General features: G+C 43.2%; 1 protein-coding gene across 3 annotated transcripts; it reads right to left on the bottom strand.

The window, feature by feature from the left end:
- Positions 1 to 551: 551 nt before the first annotated feature.
- PGAM5 (PGAM family member 5, mitochondrial serine/threonine protein phosphatase) lies at positions 552 to 20,460 on the bottom strand. 3 transcript variants are annotated; one of them, XM_033956623.1, is made up of 6 exons: positions 20,359 to 20,460; positions 14,718 to 14,896; positions 11,898 to 12,023; positions 11,515 to 11,603; positions 8,412 to 8,545; positions 552 to 2,278 (listed from the first exon to the last, which is right to left on the bottom strand). In XM_033956623.1, the coding sequence occupies exons 2-6, from the start codon at positions 14,875 to 14,877 to the stop codon at positions 2,128 to 2,130; spliced, it is 660 nt and encodes a 219-aa protein (XP_033812514.1). In that variant the 5' UTR covers positions 14,878 to 14,896; positions 20,359 to 20,460; the 3' UTR covers positions 552 to 2,127. The 3 variants fall into 3 exon arrangements, with proteins under 3 accessions (XP_033812514.1, XP_033812513.1, XP_033812512.1); XM_033956622.1 differs by lacking the exon at positions 20,359 to 20,460 and adding an exon at positions 19,739 to 20,004 and having other exon boundaries at positions 8,412 to 8,542; XM_033956621.1 differs by lacking the exon at positions 20,359 to 20,460 and adding an exon at positions 19,739 to 20,003.
- Between the last annotated feature and the right edge of the window lie 584 nt (positions 20,461 to 21,044).

Raw genomic sequence — 21,044 nt, 5'->3', positions numbered from 1 at the left:
GGACATGTGCATGTCTACAGAGTTAATCTAATAATACTTCCATGGTACTCATCAATCCCAGAGATAAGAGTGACCCTCAAAAAAACCAAAAACTAAATTTTTCTATCTTTCTATGGACTAAAGACCCTATAGCTTTAGCAGCAAACAGGAAGATGGCTGAATCATTAAAAGTCCAAAGCTTGTGAGTAGTAAACTCAAGCTTTCTGAATTCATTCACCTTTCACAATCCATCAAGATCTGTATCTGGAGAAAAAACTGTCAAGAACTTGGAAACTGCACAGCCTAAAAATTCAGGGTATGGCAGAAAGCAAGCTACAGGATGGGATGGCTAAAGAACAAGGTAGAGTACCTTAGAAGATTTCTATATGCTGCATTTTTAGAACTAGTGAAATTACCACAGATTTGTCCCCAGTCCTATCACACCTCCTTGCAAATGTCTATAGCTCAGCTGACTTCAGGTTTTCAGACTGTAAATAAATATAACTAAACATCTATTCAGAACATTCTCATGACACAGTCATCTGCTTTGTCCTTAAAAGGAGACTCATAAACAGGAATAGGATGCTGTCCTTTTATTACATAAACAGAAATATCCTTACCTCCCAAGCTACATCAAGGTGCCTTATAAACTCCATTCACAGAATCAGATCGGCACTGAAAATTACCATTTTTTCCTTTTGATTTGAGGCTTTAATCTGTTATATTTCTAGTGGCAAATTTTATGCCTGGATTCCAGATGCAAAAAAATTGCATAAATAAAAAAGCACGCACATACATACACATACACACACACCATAAATTCCTTCAAGTTTGTACTGTGCAAGCATGCTGCAGTGGTAAGATCCCAGCCTATTCATGATTAAGATGATATAATTCATTATGCTAGTCATCCCATCTGTCACCTTCTGCAACAAGATTTGATCTGGAAGCAGCAAAATTTAAAATACAAGGTCATCAAGTCCTGAGTAGGAACACCAGACAGGAAATACAAAGAGAAACATCATAATTGTAATACCCCAACTTGGAAATATCATAGATTTCAAAGGGGAGAGTGTTGAATTATTTCAGTCTGGAATTCAGCATGGCTGTTCGTGACAAGGTCATCAGGATGGAAGCTACACTGGTTGTCTTAGGCTAATTGCCCTCAACACAGCACAACCTTTTCTTTGACCAAGTTCACTTCTTAACCATTTCTAAAGCTTTGCTACAGGGTAAATGTTCCTATCCTTCTGAAAACAAATCTAGGCATCTGCACTTACATACCAGACTGCAGGGAGATTGTACTGACTCCTAATTGACTATGAGCAGCTTCTGCCAGGAGGTGTTACATGAAATCAAAGACCCTTTCATGCAAATTTTGAAATGGCTGCCCTCAGACAAACTTTCCTATCATATCTTTAAAACAGATATTAATTTTCTTCTATAAAAAATACTAATGTGTGAAGGTAAAATCAATCAGAAAAATGTCTATCTTAAGCACGATGAAAGAAGGGTCGTGAGTTTCATCCCAGCTTGTGCCACCCAATGCAGTGCCCCTAATAACAAAGCACTTTAGAATACAGGTATGCACCATTCTGCCCCTACAGTGGATCACCAATAGCTTATTTAAACCTTTCTGCTGCTTGTGACTTCCACACAACTTTGCTCATGGAGAGTGAGGATTCACCTCCCTACAAAATGCATTTAAAATGATGCTCAGCATTCAGAAGCCTCTGGCAATATTCATACACTTTCTTCAGACACTGGAATGGAAAGTGAGTGTAACAAGGGCACAATATCTACTATATGACTCTACCTGAGCAGAAACACCCTGACCTTCATATATCACCTTTTCCACGCACTAGCCAACCCACAGAATAATCTAAGACAGCCTTTACAGCTCCTTCACTAAATTTCACTTTAGGAAGTATACTACACTAATTCAGAGTCCATCTTTTATGCCATTTATAATAATAGAATCTCAATGAACAGGATCTTTGCCTAATCACTCTGCATACTACAGAAACCACAGATCCACTACTGGAAGCATTATAGGGCAGAAGAGGAAAAAATTCAAGGATTTAGGTATCTTGCTGTACAGCTGCATATAAAATCCATTCTGTGGCAAACAGTAGTAACGATGCATGTTCAGGTTCGAGTGATTTTATCTGGAGGCATGAATCCCGTGTCCCCCAGTGCACGTAATGCCACCCTGCCATTGGGTCGGATAACCAGATGACTGATGCTGCCATTATTTAAAGACATCCGGAGCCAGCCTTCTGGGGGAAACTGTAAAGCCCTGCAAGAGAAAGGAGTCTGGTCAGCCCTTGCTGAGCAAAGGGAAGATTAGGTTCTTACCTCGAAAATCTTCTTTCCAGTATAAAGAAATATGAGTCCTGACCAGCGAGTTATTGAACTTTACCCGCAAGTTTTGCAGAAGAAATCATCCAGTTCTTCAGCTCCGCCTCCTTATGTAAGTGGGCAGTGCCCCGTCTTCTCAGTTCATACCAAAGCAGGTTATTGCCCCTAAAAGAGGAGAAATAACAAGGAGAGCAAGAGGATCTCCCTGACCAAATCAAGTCACTGACCAAATCAAGACACTGAATTAAACCTTAATCTTATTTCTGTTCCTCTCCTCTCCCCTTCTTCTCTACCTTTCTCACATGCCCTGTGGAATGCTTGCTCTATCTCCAACAAACTTGCTTATGTCCACAACCTCTAACTCTCATTCTTTCCACCTGCTTGCACTAACTGAAACCTGGCTCTTTCCTGAAGACTCTGTTTCAGTTGCTGCCCTATGTCATGGAGGTTACCACTTCTTTCATATACCTCGACCAGTTAGTGGCAGAGGAGAGGTTGGGCTCTTACTCTCACCCTCTTGAAGATTTCAACCTCTTCTCCTATTTCAGTCTCACTACTACTCCTCCTTCGAAGTCCACTCCGACAATCAATTCACTCCCCTTCCTCTCCAAACAGCGGTCATTTATTGACACCAGACAAACTCCTATCTTCCTTTCTCACTGACATTGACTCCTGGCTATCTTCTTTCTCAAACCTTCATCTCTCTCCTTAATCTTTGGTGATTTTAACTTTCATACTGCGGACACCTCTGTCTCCTACATTAGAGAATGACATGGGGGACAAATTTTTCTCCGTCCCCGCAAGAATTCATTTCCCTGTCCTGTCAAGTTATTTTCCTGTCCCTGCCCCATTCCTGCAAGCTCCATCCTCATCTGCACAAGCCTCAAACACTTTAAAATCATAAGAGTTTGAGGCTTATGTGGTTAAGGCAGAGCTTACAGGAATGGGGCAGGGACAGGATTAGAGTCAAAACTTGTGGGGGCGGGGCAGGGAAATTGAGTTCCTGCAGGAATGGGGACAAATTTGACCCCATGTCATTCTCTATCCTAAACCTCAAAATTTCCTGCTCTAATATCCTCATTCAATCTTCAGCTGTGCTCCACATCCCCATGCAGCAGAACAGCCTCTGCCTTGATCGTGACATCTTCTCCGACTACTCGATTGCCAACTTCTCCACCTCAATTCTTCCCCTCTCTGACCATCACCCTCTGCCACAGACACAACTGATCCTCACCAATACTTTCAAGAATCTTCAGACCATTGACCCAGGCACTCTCTACGCCACTTTCTCCACCATCCTCTCTTAACACTATGCTATGTAAATCTGTCAATGAAGCAATCTCTTCCTATAATTCTATTCTCTCCTCTGCTCTTGATACTCTTGCTCCTCCTGTATCACATTCTGTAAGGCGTGCCAAACTCCTCCAGCCCTGGATGACCTCTAAGATCCATTACTTATGTTCCTGTACCTGATCTGCAGAATGTCATTTGCTGAAATCCCGATCTCATGCTGAATTTATGCACTTCAAATTCCTGCTGACCTCATTCCAATCCGCCCTTTCACTTGCAAAACAAGACAGCTATGCCCGTTTGACTGATTATGTTTATGGTTTATTATTTATATTCCTCCTTTAAACAAGGCAGATTACAACCCTCACCATCTCTTTGCCACACTCAACTCTCTATTCAAAGTACCTTCACCTCTGACTCCTCTTTCTCCCCAGACTATGGCTGAATACTTCTACAACAAGGTTCACAAGATTAACCCTGAGTTCTTGATTGAATCAGCTCCACCTCTCCCTCCTACCATCTGCCCTGTCAATCCTCCATTGCTCCCTGCCATCTTTTCTTCCTTCTCTAAAATCACTGAGGAAACTGTACATTTTCTCTCCTCCGACGAACTCACTACCTGCTCCTCTGATCATCATCTCTCCTACTTTCTTAACCTCTCTATCTGTCATATCCTCAACCTATTGCTCACCACTGCAACTGAAAAGGTCATACAGAGCGTCTAAAACATAATCAACTCCTGGTGCATGCACTCTCCTCCAAAGTCAGAGCCCGAAGTAGCATCTTATGGCAGGTGTGTACCAAAAAGAAAAAACTGCAACCACTGCTTTCAGACACAAAGCTACAGCTTGAAACTGCCGTTTGAGGACTAAGTCCACTCTGCGATCCTGTGCATCCTTTAAAATTACTCAATCTTCATTAGGAAGGGATATGCGCTTCGTAACTTGTGCTACCAGCAAACCCACCTTAGATGGTACGAAGAACTGCTGGAACTCAGGAGCCATTGGATTTAATTTTATCATGGTTCTGGGAACCCTCAAAGGGCCTTCTGGTGCCTCCTCCCAATGCTCTGGGAGCATCATGGTGATCTCTGGATGTGAAGGAAAAATGAGGTCTTTGAGCCGTGGAAGTCTGCGGCAATTCCAAATTTAAATCTCTCAAAGATACTATAATGACTTTCATTAAATCCGCTGGGTTAAACAGTCTGCACATCGTCAGGTCCTCTTCCTGGTCCAGGGCTGCATAGACTCTTGGCTGGTAGCGCCCACTTGCGACCCAGAATCGTCTAAACCTGAGGACTTACTTTGTGGGAGAAAAGAAAACGATCCTGATCCCTGGTCATCCCAGTCCTTATTTGAGTAGACTTCTGCCTCCTGTGGAGTACCCTTCCATGATGGACCAGCTCTTTGTAAGGGAAGCATACTACTAGGTTGTACATATGGCCTTTTATAATATATGCTTCAAACATCAAACTCACAAAATCAGTCAAATCTCTGAACTAGATCTTCTAAGGACCGCTGTAGGGACACTTCCTGTCTCCTCAAGGGTTCCGAGGTGTCTGCGCATCTGCTTTTCGCTGATGATGCCAAGTCCCTATGTAAGGGCTCTAAGAGGAATTTTTGACCCAACATTCAAGCTTCCTGTGACTCCAAGACCCTGGATGGACCAGATGGAGCTAAGACCAGCGATCCCCACCCCCTCATGTGCCCTGCAGCACGTGGTACATAGACACTCCTCAGCTGGCCATTCATCACAAAGCTAGCATGATACAGGAGTACAAAGACCTAGGGAGTCCATAAAAATCAATTAGCAAAATTGAGATGTTTTGAGGCAGAAAGAAGCTTTTAAAATAAAATTGGGAAATCTAAGATAACAAAAAACCAGCCAGGGAGAGCTGATTAAAAGTTCAAAAATTAATGGAAGGGGTTTTTGGAGGTAAGGGACCCTATAGGAGGTGCCAGAGACCTTCAAAAGTCCAGTTACATTACATTACATTACATTAGGGATTTCTATTCCGCCATTACCTTGCGGTTCAAGGCGGATTACAAAAGGTTAATTAAAAAAGTAGAGTTACAATGATTAGCTAGAGAGGTAAGTTGTAGATCTTATAAACATTTAACGTGTTGTTGTGGGTGAGGTGGTTTGTAAAAGAATTAATAGGTGGTCACAGTGGAAGTTCTTTTGTTATTATTAGTGCGGTAATGGGTAGATCTAATGTCAGTTTTAGAGTTACTAAGAGGTCGTGATGTTATTGCTGCTTCAGGAATTTCTTGAAAAGTATGGTTTTTATTTCTTTTCTGAACGTCCTATAGTCTGGGGTGGTCATCAGAAGGTTGGAGATCTGGTTGTCCAGTCTTGCGGCTCGAGTGGCTAGGAGGCCGTCGTGTAGTTTTGTTCTTTTGACTTCCTTGATTGGGGGGGGTATGAATGGGGAGTGCGTTTTTCTGTGTCTGGTAGAGGGTGCTTGGATGAGGCGGTTGTTCAAGTATGATGGGCTGTCTCCGTGTAGGGTTTTAAATAATATGCAGTAGAATTTGAATTGGATTCTTTCTTGGATTGGAAGCCAATGTGAGTTGATGAAGGCTTCAGTGATGTGATCATGTTTTCTCAATGAATAGATGAGTCTCAAAGCTGTATTTTGGATTGTTTGGAGTTGTTTAATCGTCGTTGCAGGGCAAGGAAGGAAGAGGATGTTGCAGTAGTCCAATATACCTAGTATTAGGGATTGCACTATAAGTTGGAATTGTGTTCTTTCAAAGAATTTTCGGACTTGTCTCAGATTTCTCATGATTGCGAATGATTTCTGAATTGTTTTATTTATTTGCGGTTGCATAGTGCCGCGTCTGTCTATGGTCATGCCAAGTAGTTTTATGGTGGTTTGGATGGGGTATTTGATTGCGTTTATATCTAGGTTGATTGTGGTTTGGACCTTGTCATTTTCGAGAAGGATGAATTTGGTTTTGTCTTGGTTGAGTTTAAGTTTGTGGTTTTTCATCCAGGTTGTGACTGTTTCAAGTGTTTGGTGAAGTTTGTCTGTCATGGTAGGTTTAGAATGATCGTATGGGATGAGGATGGTGATGTCATCGGCATAACTATAGGTGGTTATGCCTAGATTGTCCAGATGCGTTCCTAGAGAAGCAGTGTAGAGGTTGAAGAGGGTAGGGGATAGTGGAGATCCTTGTGGTACGCCGCAGGGGTTTGACCAGGATTCTGACTTTTCTTTGTTAGATTTTACACTGTAGGTTCTGAGTTCTGAGTTCTTGAAACATTCCAGTCTCCCATACTTACAGAACTGACATGTGTTGTGCCTGCATCAGCTCACACTACAGCTTGACAATGGAGAAGATTTCTGCCTCAGACAAGCATAGAAGTATCTTCCGCCGCTTGCCTCTTTGGGCTACCTTTTAGACAGGTTCTGAGAGCATGAAACCCTCAATTCCACTGGTTCCTGGGGGGGAAGGGGGGCGCAGCACCCTCTACAAACCTCTGGACCATTCAGCCTGCGCTCAGGTTGTGGTAAGAGTGGTTAACATAGCTGGTTTTAAGAAAGATTTGGACAATTTCCTGGAAGAAAAGTCCATAGTCTTTCATTGAGACAGACATGGGAGGAAACACTGCTTGCCCTGGATTGGTAACATGGAACGTTGCTACTTTGGGGGGTTTTGTCAAGTACTAGTGACCTGGATTGGCCACAGTGAGGATGAGCTACTGTGTTAGATGGACCATTGGTCTGACACAGTAAAGCTATTCTTATGTTCTCAAGCGCCTGATAAATCAGGGGCAAGCTGAGTTCTCAGGGGACCCTGAGCTATCCTAAGTGTTAGTGCAAGCCAGCTAAGTAGGTTCCCTGTGAAAGGGTTGTCCCCCCAGCAACAGCCCTCTGAACCAGAGACTGTATCTTCTCCCAAGTAGAGCTGTCCCAGAAATCCTGGGAACCTCTGGAGCATTGTGAAGCCTCAAACTTCAGATTAAAACCCAAAAATAATAAACCAATTGCAGAGCAGAAGAAAAGACATATTCTCAACTCACTTGCAGAAGGAAAGACTGAGATGGAACACTGCCCACTGACACAAGGAGGTGGGCTGAAAAGCTTCTGCAAAATTCACAAATAAAAGGTAAATAACCCACTGGTCAAGACTCATGTTCATTTTGCACTGGAAGTAAACATTATCAGAAAAAATGGGGTTCCAGGCATTAATCAAGATCCCATAGCCATGGAAATGATCATTACATCATTATGCTGATCTTGTAAAAAAAAAAAAAAAAAAAAAAGTACTGCAGCTCAGCTAAGAATACTTCTCCAGTTGCTAAAACACTGCCTTAGGAGCCATCTCACTAGATGCTCACTAGATGGAATGATTTCTAGAAAACAACAAATGTCAATTCTACTTTCTGTTAGCTCCTATTCTGATATGAATAAATATTTAACAGCACATCTACCACCTAGTCCTATCATCCTATATCTAGTGTGGCAGTAACAGCCAACCAATCTTTATACCAGCCAAATATGACATGCACAGCCACAGATATCTGCTTCTCTCACATAGGTGTGTATAAATCCTCCCTTACCCTCATGCTCTCAGAAAAAAACAAAAACAAATGTGAACTGCACAATCTGTTTAACTCAATCCATCCCAGCTCAATGAGAAAAAGCCACCTTGAGCACGGCATTCCACACAAGGCTTGCCCAATTTCTTCCATCAGTGGAGCCAATTTCATTTAACCTCAGATCCTTGGCCCCTTCATTATATCACCATTCTTTGATTCTTCCGCCATCGCACCTGCAGATGATGTAACGAATGACATTGGCATGGCAAATGAAAATCTCATAGCTGTCCTCCTCCTGTGTTGCATTTGCCCGATGTACGTAGCGACGGAAAGCTGCCTCAATGCGTGCGCCATCCTCATAATACTGCTGGAAACAAAGGAAAAATTTCAGGCAGAAGTACAGAATAGGTTCAGATACTCAAGCCCAAAAAGTTTCTGCTCTAATATCCAAGCTCAGTATAGTCCTAGCACAAGACATGATTACACTGAGAAGTCACTCCAGTAAGGCCACAAGAAACACTCGCTTTCTCACACAGGCAGACCTGCTCGAGTGTCCTGTTTTTAACAGAAAACAACCTACAATTATTTTGCATTGACTAAAAACACAACAAATATCAGAGAAATCTTAATTTTGTTCTATAATAGTGCAATATTTTTTTCTTTAGCTGGCTTTTCTTGTCACATCTGTCATAAAATTCCTACAGTTAAAAGTTTCCGATTTTGAGTCATTGATGTCTTTTGTAGATTTGTTATAGTTACCCTTTATCTTTATCTTCCGTTGTTTTGCACCCACACATCCGGGGGTGGAGTGGAGGGGAGCAGGAGGGGGGTATATCTTTTGTTTTGGTATTATTCCTGATGGTAATGTTGGATGGGGGGAGGGAATTTTGTTTTTTGTATAGATTCTGATTGTTTATAAGTGCTTATTTGATTATTATTATTTGTATGTAAATTGTATCGCACTTTTTGTTGGCATTAAAAACTAAATAAAATTTTTTTAAAAAAAGTTTTTGATTCAGTTTTTAGTTTTAGAAGGGAGCGTAGGGTGGGTTGGAGTTCTATTTGATTATACGTTCTAGTGTACTGTGGTAGGGGGAGAGGTTGAATGGGGGTGGGGAATAAATATTTATGCAAGCTGTATGCATGTTCACTGATTTTTTTTTTATAAACTTTATTCATTTTAAATCTAAAATCAAGTACAATAAATACATATTTCAATTTAACTTTCAAATACACTTGACAACTTATAATTGATTCTTATAAAATAGAATAATATTCCCCTCCCTTATACATTTATGAAAATGATTTATTTTAATTATAACCAAAAAATTTCCCACCCCCTCCCTCCCTTAACTTCTAAAACTTATTTATTCAGGGAAGAATTATTTTTAATCTTTACAATAATCCATCAATGGCCTCCACACATCTTGAAATTTGTTTTATTTCCCTTTTTGGACAGCTAACGCCCTTTCCATTTTATATATATGTATGCATGTTCATGTTTTATTCTTGATCATTGATACTCTGTACTATGTATGGTTTGCAATAAATAGATTTAAACATAAAACACAATAATCACTGCATATTGCCTGCTTTGTTCTAGTTGCAAGTTCTAAAATGTAGAAAAGACTCTTGTGAAGAAGACATACCGATGCCACTCACAACCTGTCCTACAACAACGGACCCCTTTAATGAAGCTGCGTTAGGATTTTTATCCCAAGTCGCTGCGGTAAAAGCTCCCTATGAGCGTCACGCTTGATAAAAGGGTGCCTATATGAGGAACTGTGAGCTAGTGCTTAGAGCAGAGCTAATCGTCAGGGGGGGACACATGGGGCGCTTCAAATCTCCTCACCCCCATTGTGTGATCTAAGGCATTTTATCTTTATTTATGTTTTTAGGCACAACAGCACCAAAATACAAAATAGTAAGCATCCATTACAGCAAACAGATCACAGTATCCGAAAACTGCAGATAACAACTATGCACTTCCCTAACTTAATAGCCCCCATACCATCCCCCTACCCCTCCCAAGTCTGAGAACCCTAAATTCTAACATTCAATCAACAATGCCATACCCATGAGTGAACCTCAGCAAATCCAGAGCAGTGGTTGGTCAAACTTTCAGTATAGCTACATTTCTCTCCAGGAAGTATAAATATCCCATACTCGATGATATATATATTTAAGGTATTAGGGCGGAGCGCAGTCAATTTAGACATGATTTGTGGAGAAGCAAATAATCTGGGAGCAATCGTTGTCTCCACCTCACAACTGGGGGCCATACGTGCTGCCATGAAGATATACACAGCCAACTTTTGTTCTGAAACTGTATATATAGCCTGGAAGTGAGGCATTAAGCAGGTTCCCTCCTGCCCCGGCTCACCACTGGACCAACAGGGTTTATGGCAGGCCCAGAGATAGCCCTGCAAGGCATCAGGGGAGGGAGGAAGTGGGGATGGGGTGCAGAGCCAGGGAGGGAGTGGGGACAGAGTGCAGAACCAGGGAGGAGGCTGGGTGCAGAACCTGGCAGGGCACTTGAATATAAACCCTCGGTTAATGTGTTTTTTTGTTTTTAAATAGAAGATATAATATAAACACTACATTTTTTGTTCTGTATGGAAAGCCCAAAGGAAAACTCCTGAGACCTAAGGAAGAAATACGTCAGACATTTCATAAATATGGTGAAACAGATCATATATATATATCAATAAAGGACAAGGCTTACATGTGAGGCACACCACAAACTGGCCTACCATTTGCCAATAAGGCATGTTATCCCCTCACTTTACCTAGGTGTAATAATACTTCTCCTGTAACCTCACCCCTTTTATAATTATCATGTAGTCTGTTCAGCCATGAATGTACTTCCAAGCCATTTAGTCCAAAGATGGCTGCATCCATGTTTCTGAAACTATACTATTTACAACAAGATGGGATTCTGAATATCTGGAACAGACTGAGGGAAGCCACTGTTTGTCCTGGATCGGCAGAATTGGAATGCTGCTACTATTTGAGTTTTTGCCAGGTATTTGTGACCTGGACCGGCCATCGTGAAGACAGGATGCTGGGCTAGATGGACCACTGGTCTGACCCAGTAAGGCTATACTTATAATTTATTATTTATTTATATTCTGCCTTTATACAAGATGGGTCATAAAGTCGCACACTCAATATAAAAATTAAAAAAATACCTGCATGAACACCATGTAACAAATGGACTTGATAGGCATTTATTCCATTCATTACCAAGACCAGACATTTCACAGCACACTTTACTCTTCAAAGACAGGTCACTTATAGCAAAGCCTGTGAAAAAGGGAAGGAGGAGCCATTTACCACAGCCTCTGGTTTCCAGTGAGAGACAGGAGGGTCAGGCTGGATCGGAGCTCCTTCTCTCAGCAAATCTGTGCTTATTCTCTTCACCCCTGCATAGTCACAAGTAGTACATGAATAAAAGCACAAGAAAGAATTACACCAAGACATTCTATATACTCCACTTGAAATCCAAATGAAGTATAGCATTTGTCCACAATCACATATAAGCTAAGCTACAGGTTTTATGTGTATTATAAAAACAAACCCACCCCATTATTCATTTGCAGAAGGTCCTTAGGAGGGTAATATTCCATCCAAGATATGCATGTTCCCATTATATATATATATATATATATATCTTGGATCCCATCCCTGCATTTATTACCTGCATGTCAGACACACACCTGGTAGGTATTTGCTGATTATGTCTGTGGTTTCAACTGCCCTGGTCATGGAGGAATGGACGATTGCATTGTATTTCAGCCCTAGGCTGGCCAGTCTCTGCCCTGTCAGTTCAGCCTGCTGTCGACCTGAGAAAAGGAAACAAAACCCAGGAAGAACTTTATGTTTCAAGGGGGGATAGTTGGAGTAGTTTCAGGGAGGACATGTAAATGTTAAAGAGGATTGGGGAGAGGGGTGAGCCTTGTGGGACACCACAAGTCGGGGTCCAGGGGGAGGATGAGGTGCCGCTCATGTTAACCATGTAAGAGTGGGAGCGCAAGAATTTGGAGAACCAATCAAGAACTATGGAGCTAATGCCTATCTCGGAGAGTTGGAAAATTAGAATGTCGTGGTGGACAACGTCAAAAGCTGCGGAGAGGTCGAATTGTAGAAGGACAGCAAACTTGTTACGAGAATGCAGTTGCTGAACCTTAGAGATTAGAGAGGCCAATAGGGATTCAGTGCAGAAGTTGGGTCTGAAGCCATATTGGTAAGGTAAGAGGATGGAGAATCTTTCTAAGTAGGAAGAGAGCTGGGTAGATATGATAGACTCGAGCAGTTTGGTGAGGAGAGGGATATTTGCTATTGGACGGTAGTTGGATGGTATGGAGGGGTCTAGGTCAGCTTTTTTCAGTAAAGGGGTCAATGCGATGTGTCCCATTTCAGTGGAGAATAGGCCTGATAAGGGCAGAATTTATGAGTTTGGTAAGAGATGTGATGGCCTGTGCAGGGATTTTCTCAAATAGGTAGGAGGGAAATGGGTCCAGGATGCAGATGCATGATTTTAACTTGAGGCAGAGTTTAAGGGTCTGAGAATCAGATACGAGCTCGAAGACAGTCCAGGATCTGTCGGCAGGGATGGGGTTGAGAGCAGCTAGGGTGGGGTTGGGTTTGGGGGGCACCAGAGAATTGTAGGAGATTGCGGGCGGGAAGGAGTGCCTTAAGGTAGAGATCTTATCATTGAAGAATTTTGCTAGGACCTCGGCTGAAGGAGATGAGGGAAGAAGGGTGGAGTCATTTTTAGTGGTTAGGGAGCGCCAAATGTTGAACAATGTGCCATTCTGGTTTTTGGGTTTGGAGATCTTGTCTCCATAGAAGTTCTTCCTTGCTTTTTTTAATATTGAGTTGTAGAGTTTGATATTGATTCTCCAGGCCTGTCTGTCAGATGAGGATTTGGATTTTTTCCATTTTCGCTCTAAGGCTCGACATTTTTGTTTCAGGTCTCTATGGAGTGGAAGGTACCAAGGGGCTTTATGGGGATAGGTGATGGATTTAGTGGTTTGGGGGGCGAGGGAGTGGTAGGTGGACTTGGAAAGGGCGATCCAATTGTGCCAATTGTTTTCAGAGTCTGCAAGCTTGGGAATGGAGGGGAGGAGGTTGAGGAATTTGGTCCAGAATAGATCGATCGAAATTTTTTTCCAGAAGGTAATAGAATTGGGGGATCGGGGTGGGGATCCGAGATGAGACATGAAGATGGGGAGGCAGAAGGCCCCTAGGAGATGGTCTGACCACGGGATGTGTTCCCAACGGGTGTCTTCGGCAGACGTTTTATAGGCGGTGAGGTCGAGGAACTGGATGAGGTCTAGGGTGTGCCCTTTTTCATGGGTAGGAGCGGATGTGGGGGGGGGGAGAAACCTAGGGAGATGAGAAAGTCATTGAATTCTATCGTGTCCTTGCTGGTGGAGTCGTCAAGGTGGAGATTAACGTCTCCGATGATTAGTAATCTTTGGAATTTGAGAAAGGCATTAGTTATGGTCTCGAAGACAAGGTTAGAGGAATTGGACCAAGGGATAGGTGGACGGTATAGTAACAGGATGCCCAGTTGGTGAGGACAGAGCTCATCATTGATTGAGGCTAGCATATATTCTAATGAAGCATGGGTGCCTCTCTTGAGGAGCTGGACATCAAAGAAGGATTTGTAGAGGAGTGCCAGGCCACCTCCTTTGCGGTTGATTCTGGGTGAAAAGAGGCCTTGGTAGCCATGGGTGCAGAGTTCGTTTTGTGTGAAGAGGTCGTCTTTTGAGATCCATGATTCTGTGATGCACAGGAATCCAGGATCAAGGTCCTCAAGGAGGTCCTTCAGAATTTGAATTTTATGGCGTTGCAGTAAAGGGTCGGGACAGGGGTGAGAGAGTTAGAGGCATGGCAGGGGAGGTTAGCATGGGGGACAGGCTTTAGAGAGGTGGGATTGACTTTGCGGGGGTTTTTTCTGGTGGGGTGATTCCTGGGGCGCGTCAGGGTGGGGATTCTGGTGCCAGGGCCAGAATTGTGACTATTTGAGGAGTCGAGCAGGTTGGGAGAGGGAGGGTTCAGGCAGAGGGAGGTGTTGAGAGATGAGCAGAGCAGGAGTATAAGGACCCAAAGGGGTGGCTTCATGGTTTGTTTGTTTTTTGCCAATTAACACCAAGAATTGAAGATTGACTGTTAGTGTCAATTTGCACCTAATTAGGCAATTAAGTTATACATGTAAGAGCTTCTGGGATCCAAAATCTAATCTAATCTTTGATTTTTTTTTTATACTGATTCATCCCAACAGGAGGGCTCGACTCGGTTAACAAAATGGGGGCCCAAAAACCTGTCTTTGGAGTCAGGATCTAGTTAGGCTTTTCACAGGTGCATCATTATTTTATCTGGCTGTAATCAAAGGGTCATGTCCACAAAAAGATTGGGAAGCACTGCTATAATCTCTGCACGCCATTTTGCGCACTAAATGCAAAATGTGTGTACAAGACCACAGAATGAAGAGGGTATATGCAATAAGTCCCAGAGTATGGCTCACATACCCAGCAATGTCAGCATTCGGTCCTCATCGTTGCGGCCTGCCAGGTTGTACTGGGAGTGTCGAATGAGGAAGATGTGCCTTGTTGCTTTGGCTCTGTAGTTGTTCAACTGTGGTTCTATCTCTTCTTCACCTGTCTCTTGATTTCGCTTTTTCAGTTTCATAAGCGACTGTGGCTCTCGTCTAAAACACCACAAAATTCACAATTATAGGCTCTATAAATTCATACATCACATAAATCTTGGCACACCAGGTGATATGGGGGACCACACGTTTATCTGGGATATTGCTTTTCTCTGTGTTATGTTATTTTTCAGAGAGGGAATGCGATTGTCCTATAAAACCAGGCAGCAGACAAGTATTATCAGATATGCATACAAGTATTATCAGATATGCCATAAGATATGCCATACAGGATCCAACCAAGAAGAGTTCATCAAGTCCACCATCCTGTTTCCAACTGTGGCAATCCAAGTCACTAGGAAATGTCCTGAAGTCCCTCACAGTGATTAGCAGTCTGAGGTCTACTTGGCTAGTATTTATGGGCTTTTCATCTAGAAATGTCTAAATTAGAGAATGACACGGGGACAAATTTTTCCCCGTCCCCGCGGGAACTCATTTTCCCGTCCCGGCAATTTATTTGCCTGTCCCTGCCAGCTCTGTCCTCATCTGCACAAGCTTCAAACACTTTAAAATCATAAGTGTTTGAGGCTTGTATGGTTGCGGCAGAGCTTACAGGAATGGGACAGGGGCAGGGACAGCGATAAAACTCATGGGAATGGGGTGGGAAAACTGAGTTCCTTCCTTTAGTCTAAATCTCTTTTAAACCCAGCTTTAATAAATGGCTTTCACCACATCCTCTGGCAACAGCTTGATTTTTCTTATCTAAAATACCTTTCTCCAATTTGTTTTAAATCTGCTACCTGTTAATTTCATGGAACTTACCCTGGTCCTGGTAAAGTTTAAAGACATAAATATGTTTTATTTAAAACCATCTTTTAATCCTCTAACCTACATACTCTAAGTGGAGTACAAATACATCAAATATTATACATTACATAAGAAACCGTTATTTATGTATAGTTTGTATTTACCAGTTTCAGCTTACTTATGACATATCTCCTCTCAGCCATGTCTTTTACCAGCTGAAGAGCCCTAACCTGTCTTGTCTTTCTTCCTTAGGGACCTATTTCATCCTCTTTATCATTTTGCCACCCTTCTCTGTACCTTTTCCAGTTCCACTCATTTTTTTTTAGATTAGGCTACTGGGGGGGTTAATATTCAGCTGGCGACGAGTGTGTTTTTAGCCGCTGTCAGAATAATTCCCAGATATTCAATGCCGGATGAATATTCAAGTTTATGTGGTCAGATCTCTTTTATGTGGTTAAGTACAATATTCAGCAGTTAACCACATAAGGGAAGATTAAGTTTATACCTCGCCTTGAGCCTACAACGCACAAATAGTAGATTAGATTAATCTTCTTTCTGTTTACAGGGCATGAGTTCTGACTAATGGGTTAACTTTCCCCAATTGCAAGCTGTTGAATGTAGGGCCTCAGATATTTGCACGAATCAAGAACTACACACTGTCCACTTAAGTACTTTCATCATTTTCATACTCCCCTAAGGCTACCATATGGCTCCAGAAAAAAAGGGGACAGATTGAGACATCCGGGTTTTACTTCCATTGAAAGCAACCAAGATGTCTCAATCTGTTCTCCTTACTTCCATTGCTTTCAATGGAAGTAAAACCCGGATGTCTCAATCCGTTCCCTTTTTTCTGGAGCCATATGGTCACACTATACTCCCACACTGACAACAAAAGTCACATCATGTCTCTGAGAAGGAAACCAGCACCCTCACAGAACCACATCCTCCAGAAATCAGATATCAACATGTAGAATGATTTCTGTTTTACCCTATATACTCGAATATAAACCTATCCAAATATAAACTGTGGTACCATTTTTGCCCCCCTTTTTAGAGTAAAAATGGTAACTCGAACATAAAACGAGGGTTTATATTCTACCATCCTCCCTCCCAGTAGTCTTACCCCTCCACCACAGCTGCAAGTCTCTCCCAAACCAGCAGACTTTTGCTGCTGCTGCAATCAAGGCATGCCTGCACCCCCGCCCATGCCCCAACCCCACCAGAAAGTCAGCTAGTGCTTCCTTCCTCCCTCCCAAGCGAAACACCCTTGTCTGCAATCCTGCCTGCGCCCCACTGGAATATCAGCTAGTGCTCTTTCCCTGCCTCACGAGCAAGAGTGATGCCTGCACCCCCACCCATGCTCCAACTCCCACCAGAACATCAGCTAGTGCTTCCTCCTTCCTTCCAAAGCAAGAATAATGCCCGTACCTCTTGCGAGACTGCTGCTGGAAGTTGCGGCGGCCAATTTTATTGCAGTGGAAGAATGGGTAGGAGTGAGTGGGAATCGCTCCTACCCCAATGTGCCACTAGACCACCAGGACATCGCGGTAGCCCTGAAGGGATGTCAGTCTCACTTGCTAGGAGGGAAGGTGCACTAGCTGGCGTTCCGGTGGTACGCAGATGGGGGGGGGGGTGCTGGTATGGGTGTGGGTGTTCTTCTGGCTTGGGAGGGAGCAGTAGCTGATGTTCAGGTGTTGGCTGGGGTGTGGGAGTTATTCTTGCTAAGAAGGAAGGGAGAGAGCACTAGCTGACGTTCCAGTGGGAGCGTGGGTATGTGCTGATCGCGGCAGCAAAAGTCTGCCTTTTCAGGGGGTTGCTGCAGCAGTGGAGGGGAAAAACTATGATTCATTCTGAGTTATCTTATGTAAAATTCAGATCAATGCTTAAGACGCATCTTTTTAGTTTAGCATTTTTATGAGAAGTTTGGTAAATTGGGATCCTGTTTTTTGGCAACTATTTAAACAAGATTTAAGTAAAATTATTTTCTTTTTAGATTATTTAGCTTTCTTAGATTTAATTAATTTTTAAATTAATTTCATTTCTGTTCTCTCTCTATTGCTTTTTCTTTACTTTCCTATTTTATATGGCACCTTTTCGTTTCTTGTTTTTATATATTTTGTACACTGTGCTTTTGACAAACTGAAGTGCGGTTAAAACTTTTAATAAACATAAACCAAGACACCCATTTTTGGACCATTTCTTTAGTCAAAAAATCTCAGTTTACATTCAACATACGGTTCTTCCAGCTCCAACAACTGCTCTCTCCCCAGACTTAAATCTTATGCAACTATTGTTTCATGCTGCATCGGTAGCATTCTTCTAGTGATTATTTTCGATATACAATGAGTGGAACCTTGGTTTGCGAGCATAATTTGTTCCAGAAGCATGCTCGTAAAACAAAGTACTCGTATATCAAAGTGAGTTTCCCCATAGGAAGTAAGGGAAACTCACTTGATTGGTTCACCCCCCCACGAGGCCACCAATGCTGCATGCTTCCACCCCACCCCCAAAAGACCCCCCCCCCCACGAGGCCACTGACATGCTTCCACTCCACCCCCGAGGATCAGCATTTCTCCCCGGCCGTGAGCCCTCCCCCCCCCCCCCGAGAACCAGCAATGCCTCCCCAGCCGCAACCCCCCCCTAGAAATGGCATCGCCCCCCCTGTCCGCGAGCCCCCCTGAGAACCGGCATCGCCAGTCTGCGCAAACCCTTACTCCGATCTGGCATGCAGCAACAACCCGCAGGACGTGCCAGTGCCTGAAGATCCTGCCTCTTGCCGCTGGGCTGGGCCTTGAGCATCTGCGCATGCTCAAGGACTTCTGGCTCCCGTTCTTCCACACCATTACCTCTGTGCTCTCTATCTTTTAGTACGGATAATGTCTCCAGATATATCATTTAGACTCATCTCATCCAAATCTCAATTTTGAATCCTCCACTGCTGATCATAAAGCCCAGGCTGAACCAGCTCTGGATAAGAACCTGTTCAGATTTTCCAAAGAAAATTAAAACCTATACAAAAACTGAGAAAGTTCAAAATCAGAGTCTTCATTCACCAGGATTTTTTTTTTTGGCAAAGGCCCATAATGAAAAAATTCATCAATCAGACACCAAGATCAAGTGTATGTTATGGAAGATATTAAGTTCAGAAAATCCTCATAACTGACTCTACACAAAAGCCAAATATTTCTAGAAAATACAACTGGGGGAGGTTTCTATGTTTCACTGCAGTTTATTCATCAAGGCCCTGCAATGGGAGTGCTTTAAAATTTGGGCCAAGATTATTATGGTACAACATCCCATTCATTGTCTGTTCATCTTTCCTCAAAACAAACCTATTTATGAGTTACATAACCCCCTGAAAACCTGGCAGTAACCATATCCAGCAAGTGAAGCCACCTATAGCACCACACAGTTTAATTCAAGGGCAAACAAGCAACTTAGGCCAAGGCTGCCAACTGGATCCAGTTTCACACGAGTTGATACAGCCCTACTTGCTTTTCTTAGGGAATGCAATGGGGAGAATCAGAACTACAAATCCCTGTATGCAACTGGATCCAGTCAGCAACGCTAATGTAGTCAACATTTCCACACTTAATATGCATGAAATCTATTTGCTTGCACTGCCCTCATAGTACTCCTAAATAGATCTCATGCATATTCACAGTGGAAATCCTGAATGGCTTATAACCCTTTGAAGAGTGAGGAGGACCCAGTGTGATGGTTTAGCTGGGGGGGGGAAGCGCTCTGTCGTTCCAAACCTGCACAAGGGGAGGGTGTTAATAAACTGAACATAGCACCAAAAGCACAAAAGTTGCTGGGATCTAACATTTAAAAAGACAGAAATTAAAACCTCCCGGCTTTAGAGTCCCCAAGGCAGGTTCGGAAACCCAGCTTTTCCCACCCACCAAAATCCGAAACCCACAACCTTTGGAAGCGGGTTGAGATTTTGAGGGTAAGTCAAAACCTTCAGATCACCCCCCCCCCCCCCCAGGTCCCACGCGCATGATGTCACAGAAGGGCAGAGTGAAAGCCCCCAGCACGTGGGCGCCAACGAGAAGGCGAAAGGGTAATGGTGCTCTCAGCTTCAGGCCCTACTTGTCCCAGTTGTTGTCCCAGGTCCCTCCGTTGTTGTTACGGGGCTCCGCGCTGTCCGCCCAGGGCTTCCCCACGGCCACTGCGGCTAGCAGCGCCGCTGCCGAGCCTCCGGCTAGCAGCTGCAACGCTCTGCGTACAGACATGTCTCGCGCTCTCGGCCCGGCCCGGGCTACGGCGCGCGGCCAGGGACAATTCTAAACGCCCGAACGCTGGTGCGCTGGGACAGGGTTCTAGGACTATTGTTCGTACAGCTTTTAGTAAGCTCAGCTTCTGGACTCCCCCCAACAGCGAGCTTTTCACTGCAAGCAACATTCTCAACTTTTCCCTTCTTCCCAATTAGAACTAGGATGCTATCACCTCGCCGCTAGTCAACCCCAGAAGATTTTTGCCCCCTTGTGTGCATGGAGCTGTAGCTTTCACCTTTCTTAGACTAAGAACTACAATTCCATGCATGCATATCAGCATGGAACGGTTAGATATAGGTTGGAGGACTGTATTCTCAGATCATTTGTCCAAACCTTGCCCATAATTTGGGAACATGGAGGTAAAAATGAACAAAATACATATTATAAGTTAATTGTTCAATAAAAAGGATCACCTTATACCAGTGATTCTCAAACCTGGTCTTGGAGGCACTCCAGCTGTCAGGTTTTCAGGATATCCACAGCTGTTTGATGTACTGACTCCATTGCATGCAAATCTCTCTAATGAATATTCGTTGTGGGTTGGGTTTTTTATTTATTTAAATTGGGTTTCTATCCCGTTCTCCCCAACGAGCTCAGAACGGGTTACAGGTTAACATACATAGAATGCAGTCAAGACGGGATACAGTTGATGAATTAAAAAAACAATATGTTCATCTGAACTTAATATATGGAAGATCTGGTTCTAATATACATTTTTCTTGAAAATACCACGTTAACAGTCAGTGTTGAATACATTTGCAAAGTAATATTAGAAGGCTTGTGCAGCATTGGTGCATGGCCAGAGGCGTGATAGTGGTCATTTTAGAAAAGTGAGTACTTGTATACATATCTGTGGCGGCCAGTTTTGAACATAGTAAATGACGGCAGATAAAGACCCGAATGGTTCATCCAGTCTGCTCAACCTGATTCAATTTAAATTTTTTCTTCTCAGCTATTTCTGGGCAAGAATCCAAAGCTCTACCCTGTACTGTACTTGGGTTACAACTGCCGAAATCTCTGTCAAAACTTACTCCAGCCTACTTACACCCTCCCAGCCATTGAAGCCCTCTCCAGCCCATCTTCCCCCAAATGGCCATATACAGACCAAGCAAGTCTGCCCA

The sequence above is a fragment of the Geotrypetes seraphini genome, chromosome 8 (genome assembly GCF_902459505.1).
Source record: "Geotrypetes seraphini chromosome 8, aGeoSer1.1, whole genome shotgun sequence".
In the NCBI taxonomy this organism is placed as follows: domain Eukaryota; kingdom Metazoa; phylum Chordata; class Amphibia; order Gymnophiona; family Dermophiidae; genus Geotrypetes; species Geotrypetes seraphini.
Note: the sequence above shows the minus strand (reverse complement) of the source record. Positions and strands in the feature narration are given on the sequence as shown.

Bases quoted from the DNA above. Each gene is read 5' to 3' on its own strand.
- PGAM5 (XM_033956621.1), bottom strand. From the start codon at position 19,881: ATGTCTGTACGCAGAGCGTTGCAGCTGCTAGCCGGAGGCTCGGCAGCG. The intron at 11,604-11,897 runs GTGTGTGTCTGA...GTGACTATGCAG, and splicing joins AATCAGCAAATACCTACCAG to GGGTGAAGAGAATAAGCACA. The intron at 8,546-11,514 runs GTAAATGGCTCC...CTTTGTTTCCAG, and splicing joins ACTGGAAACCAGAGGCTGTG to CAGTATTATGAGGATGGCGC.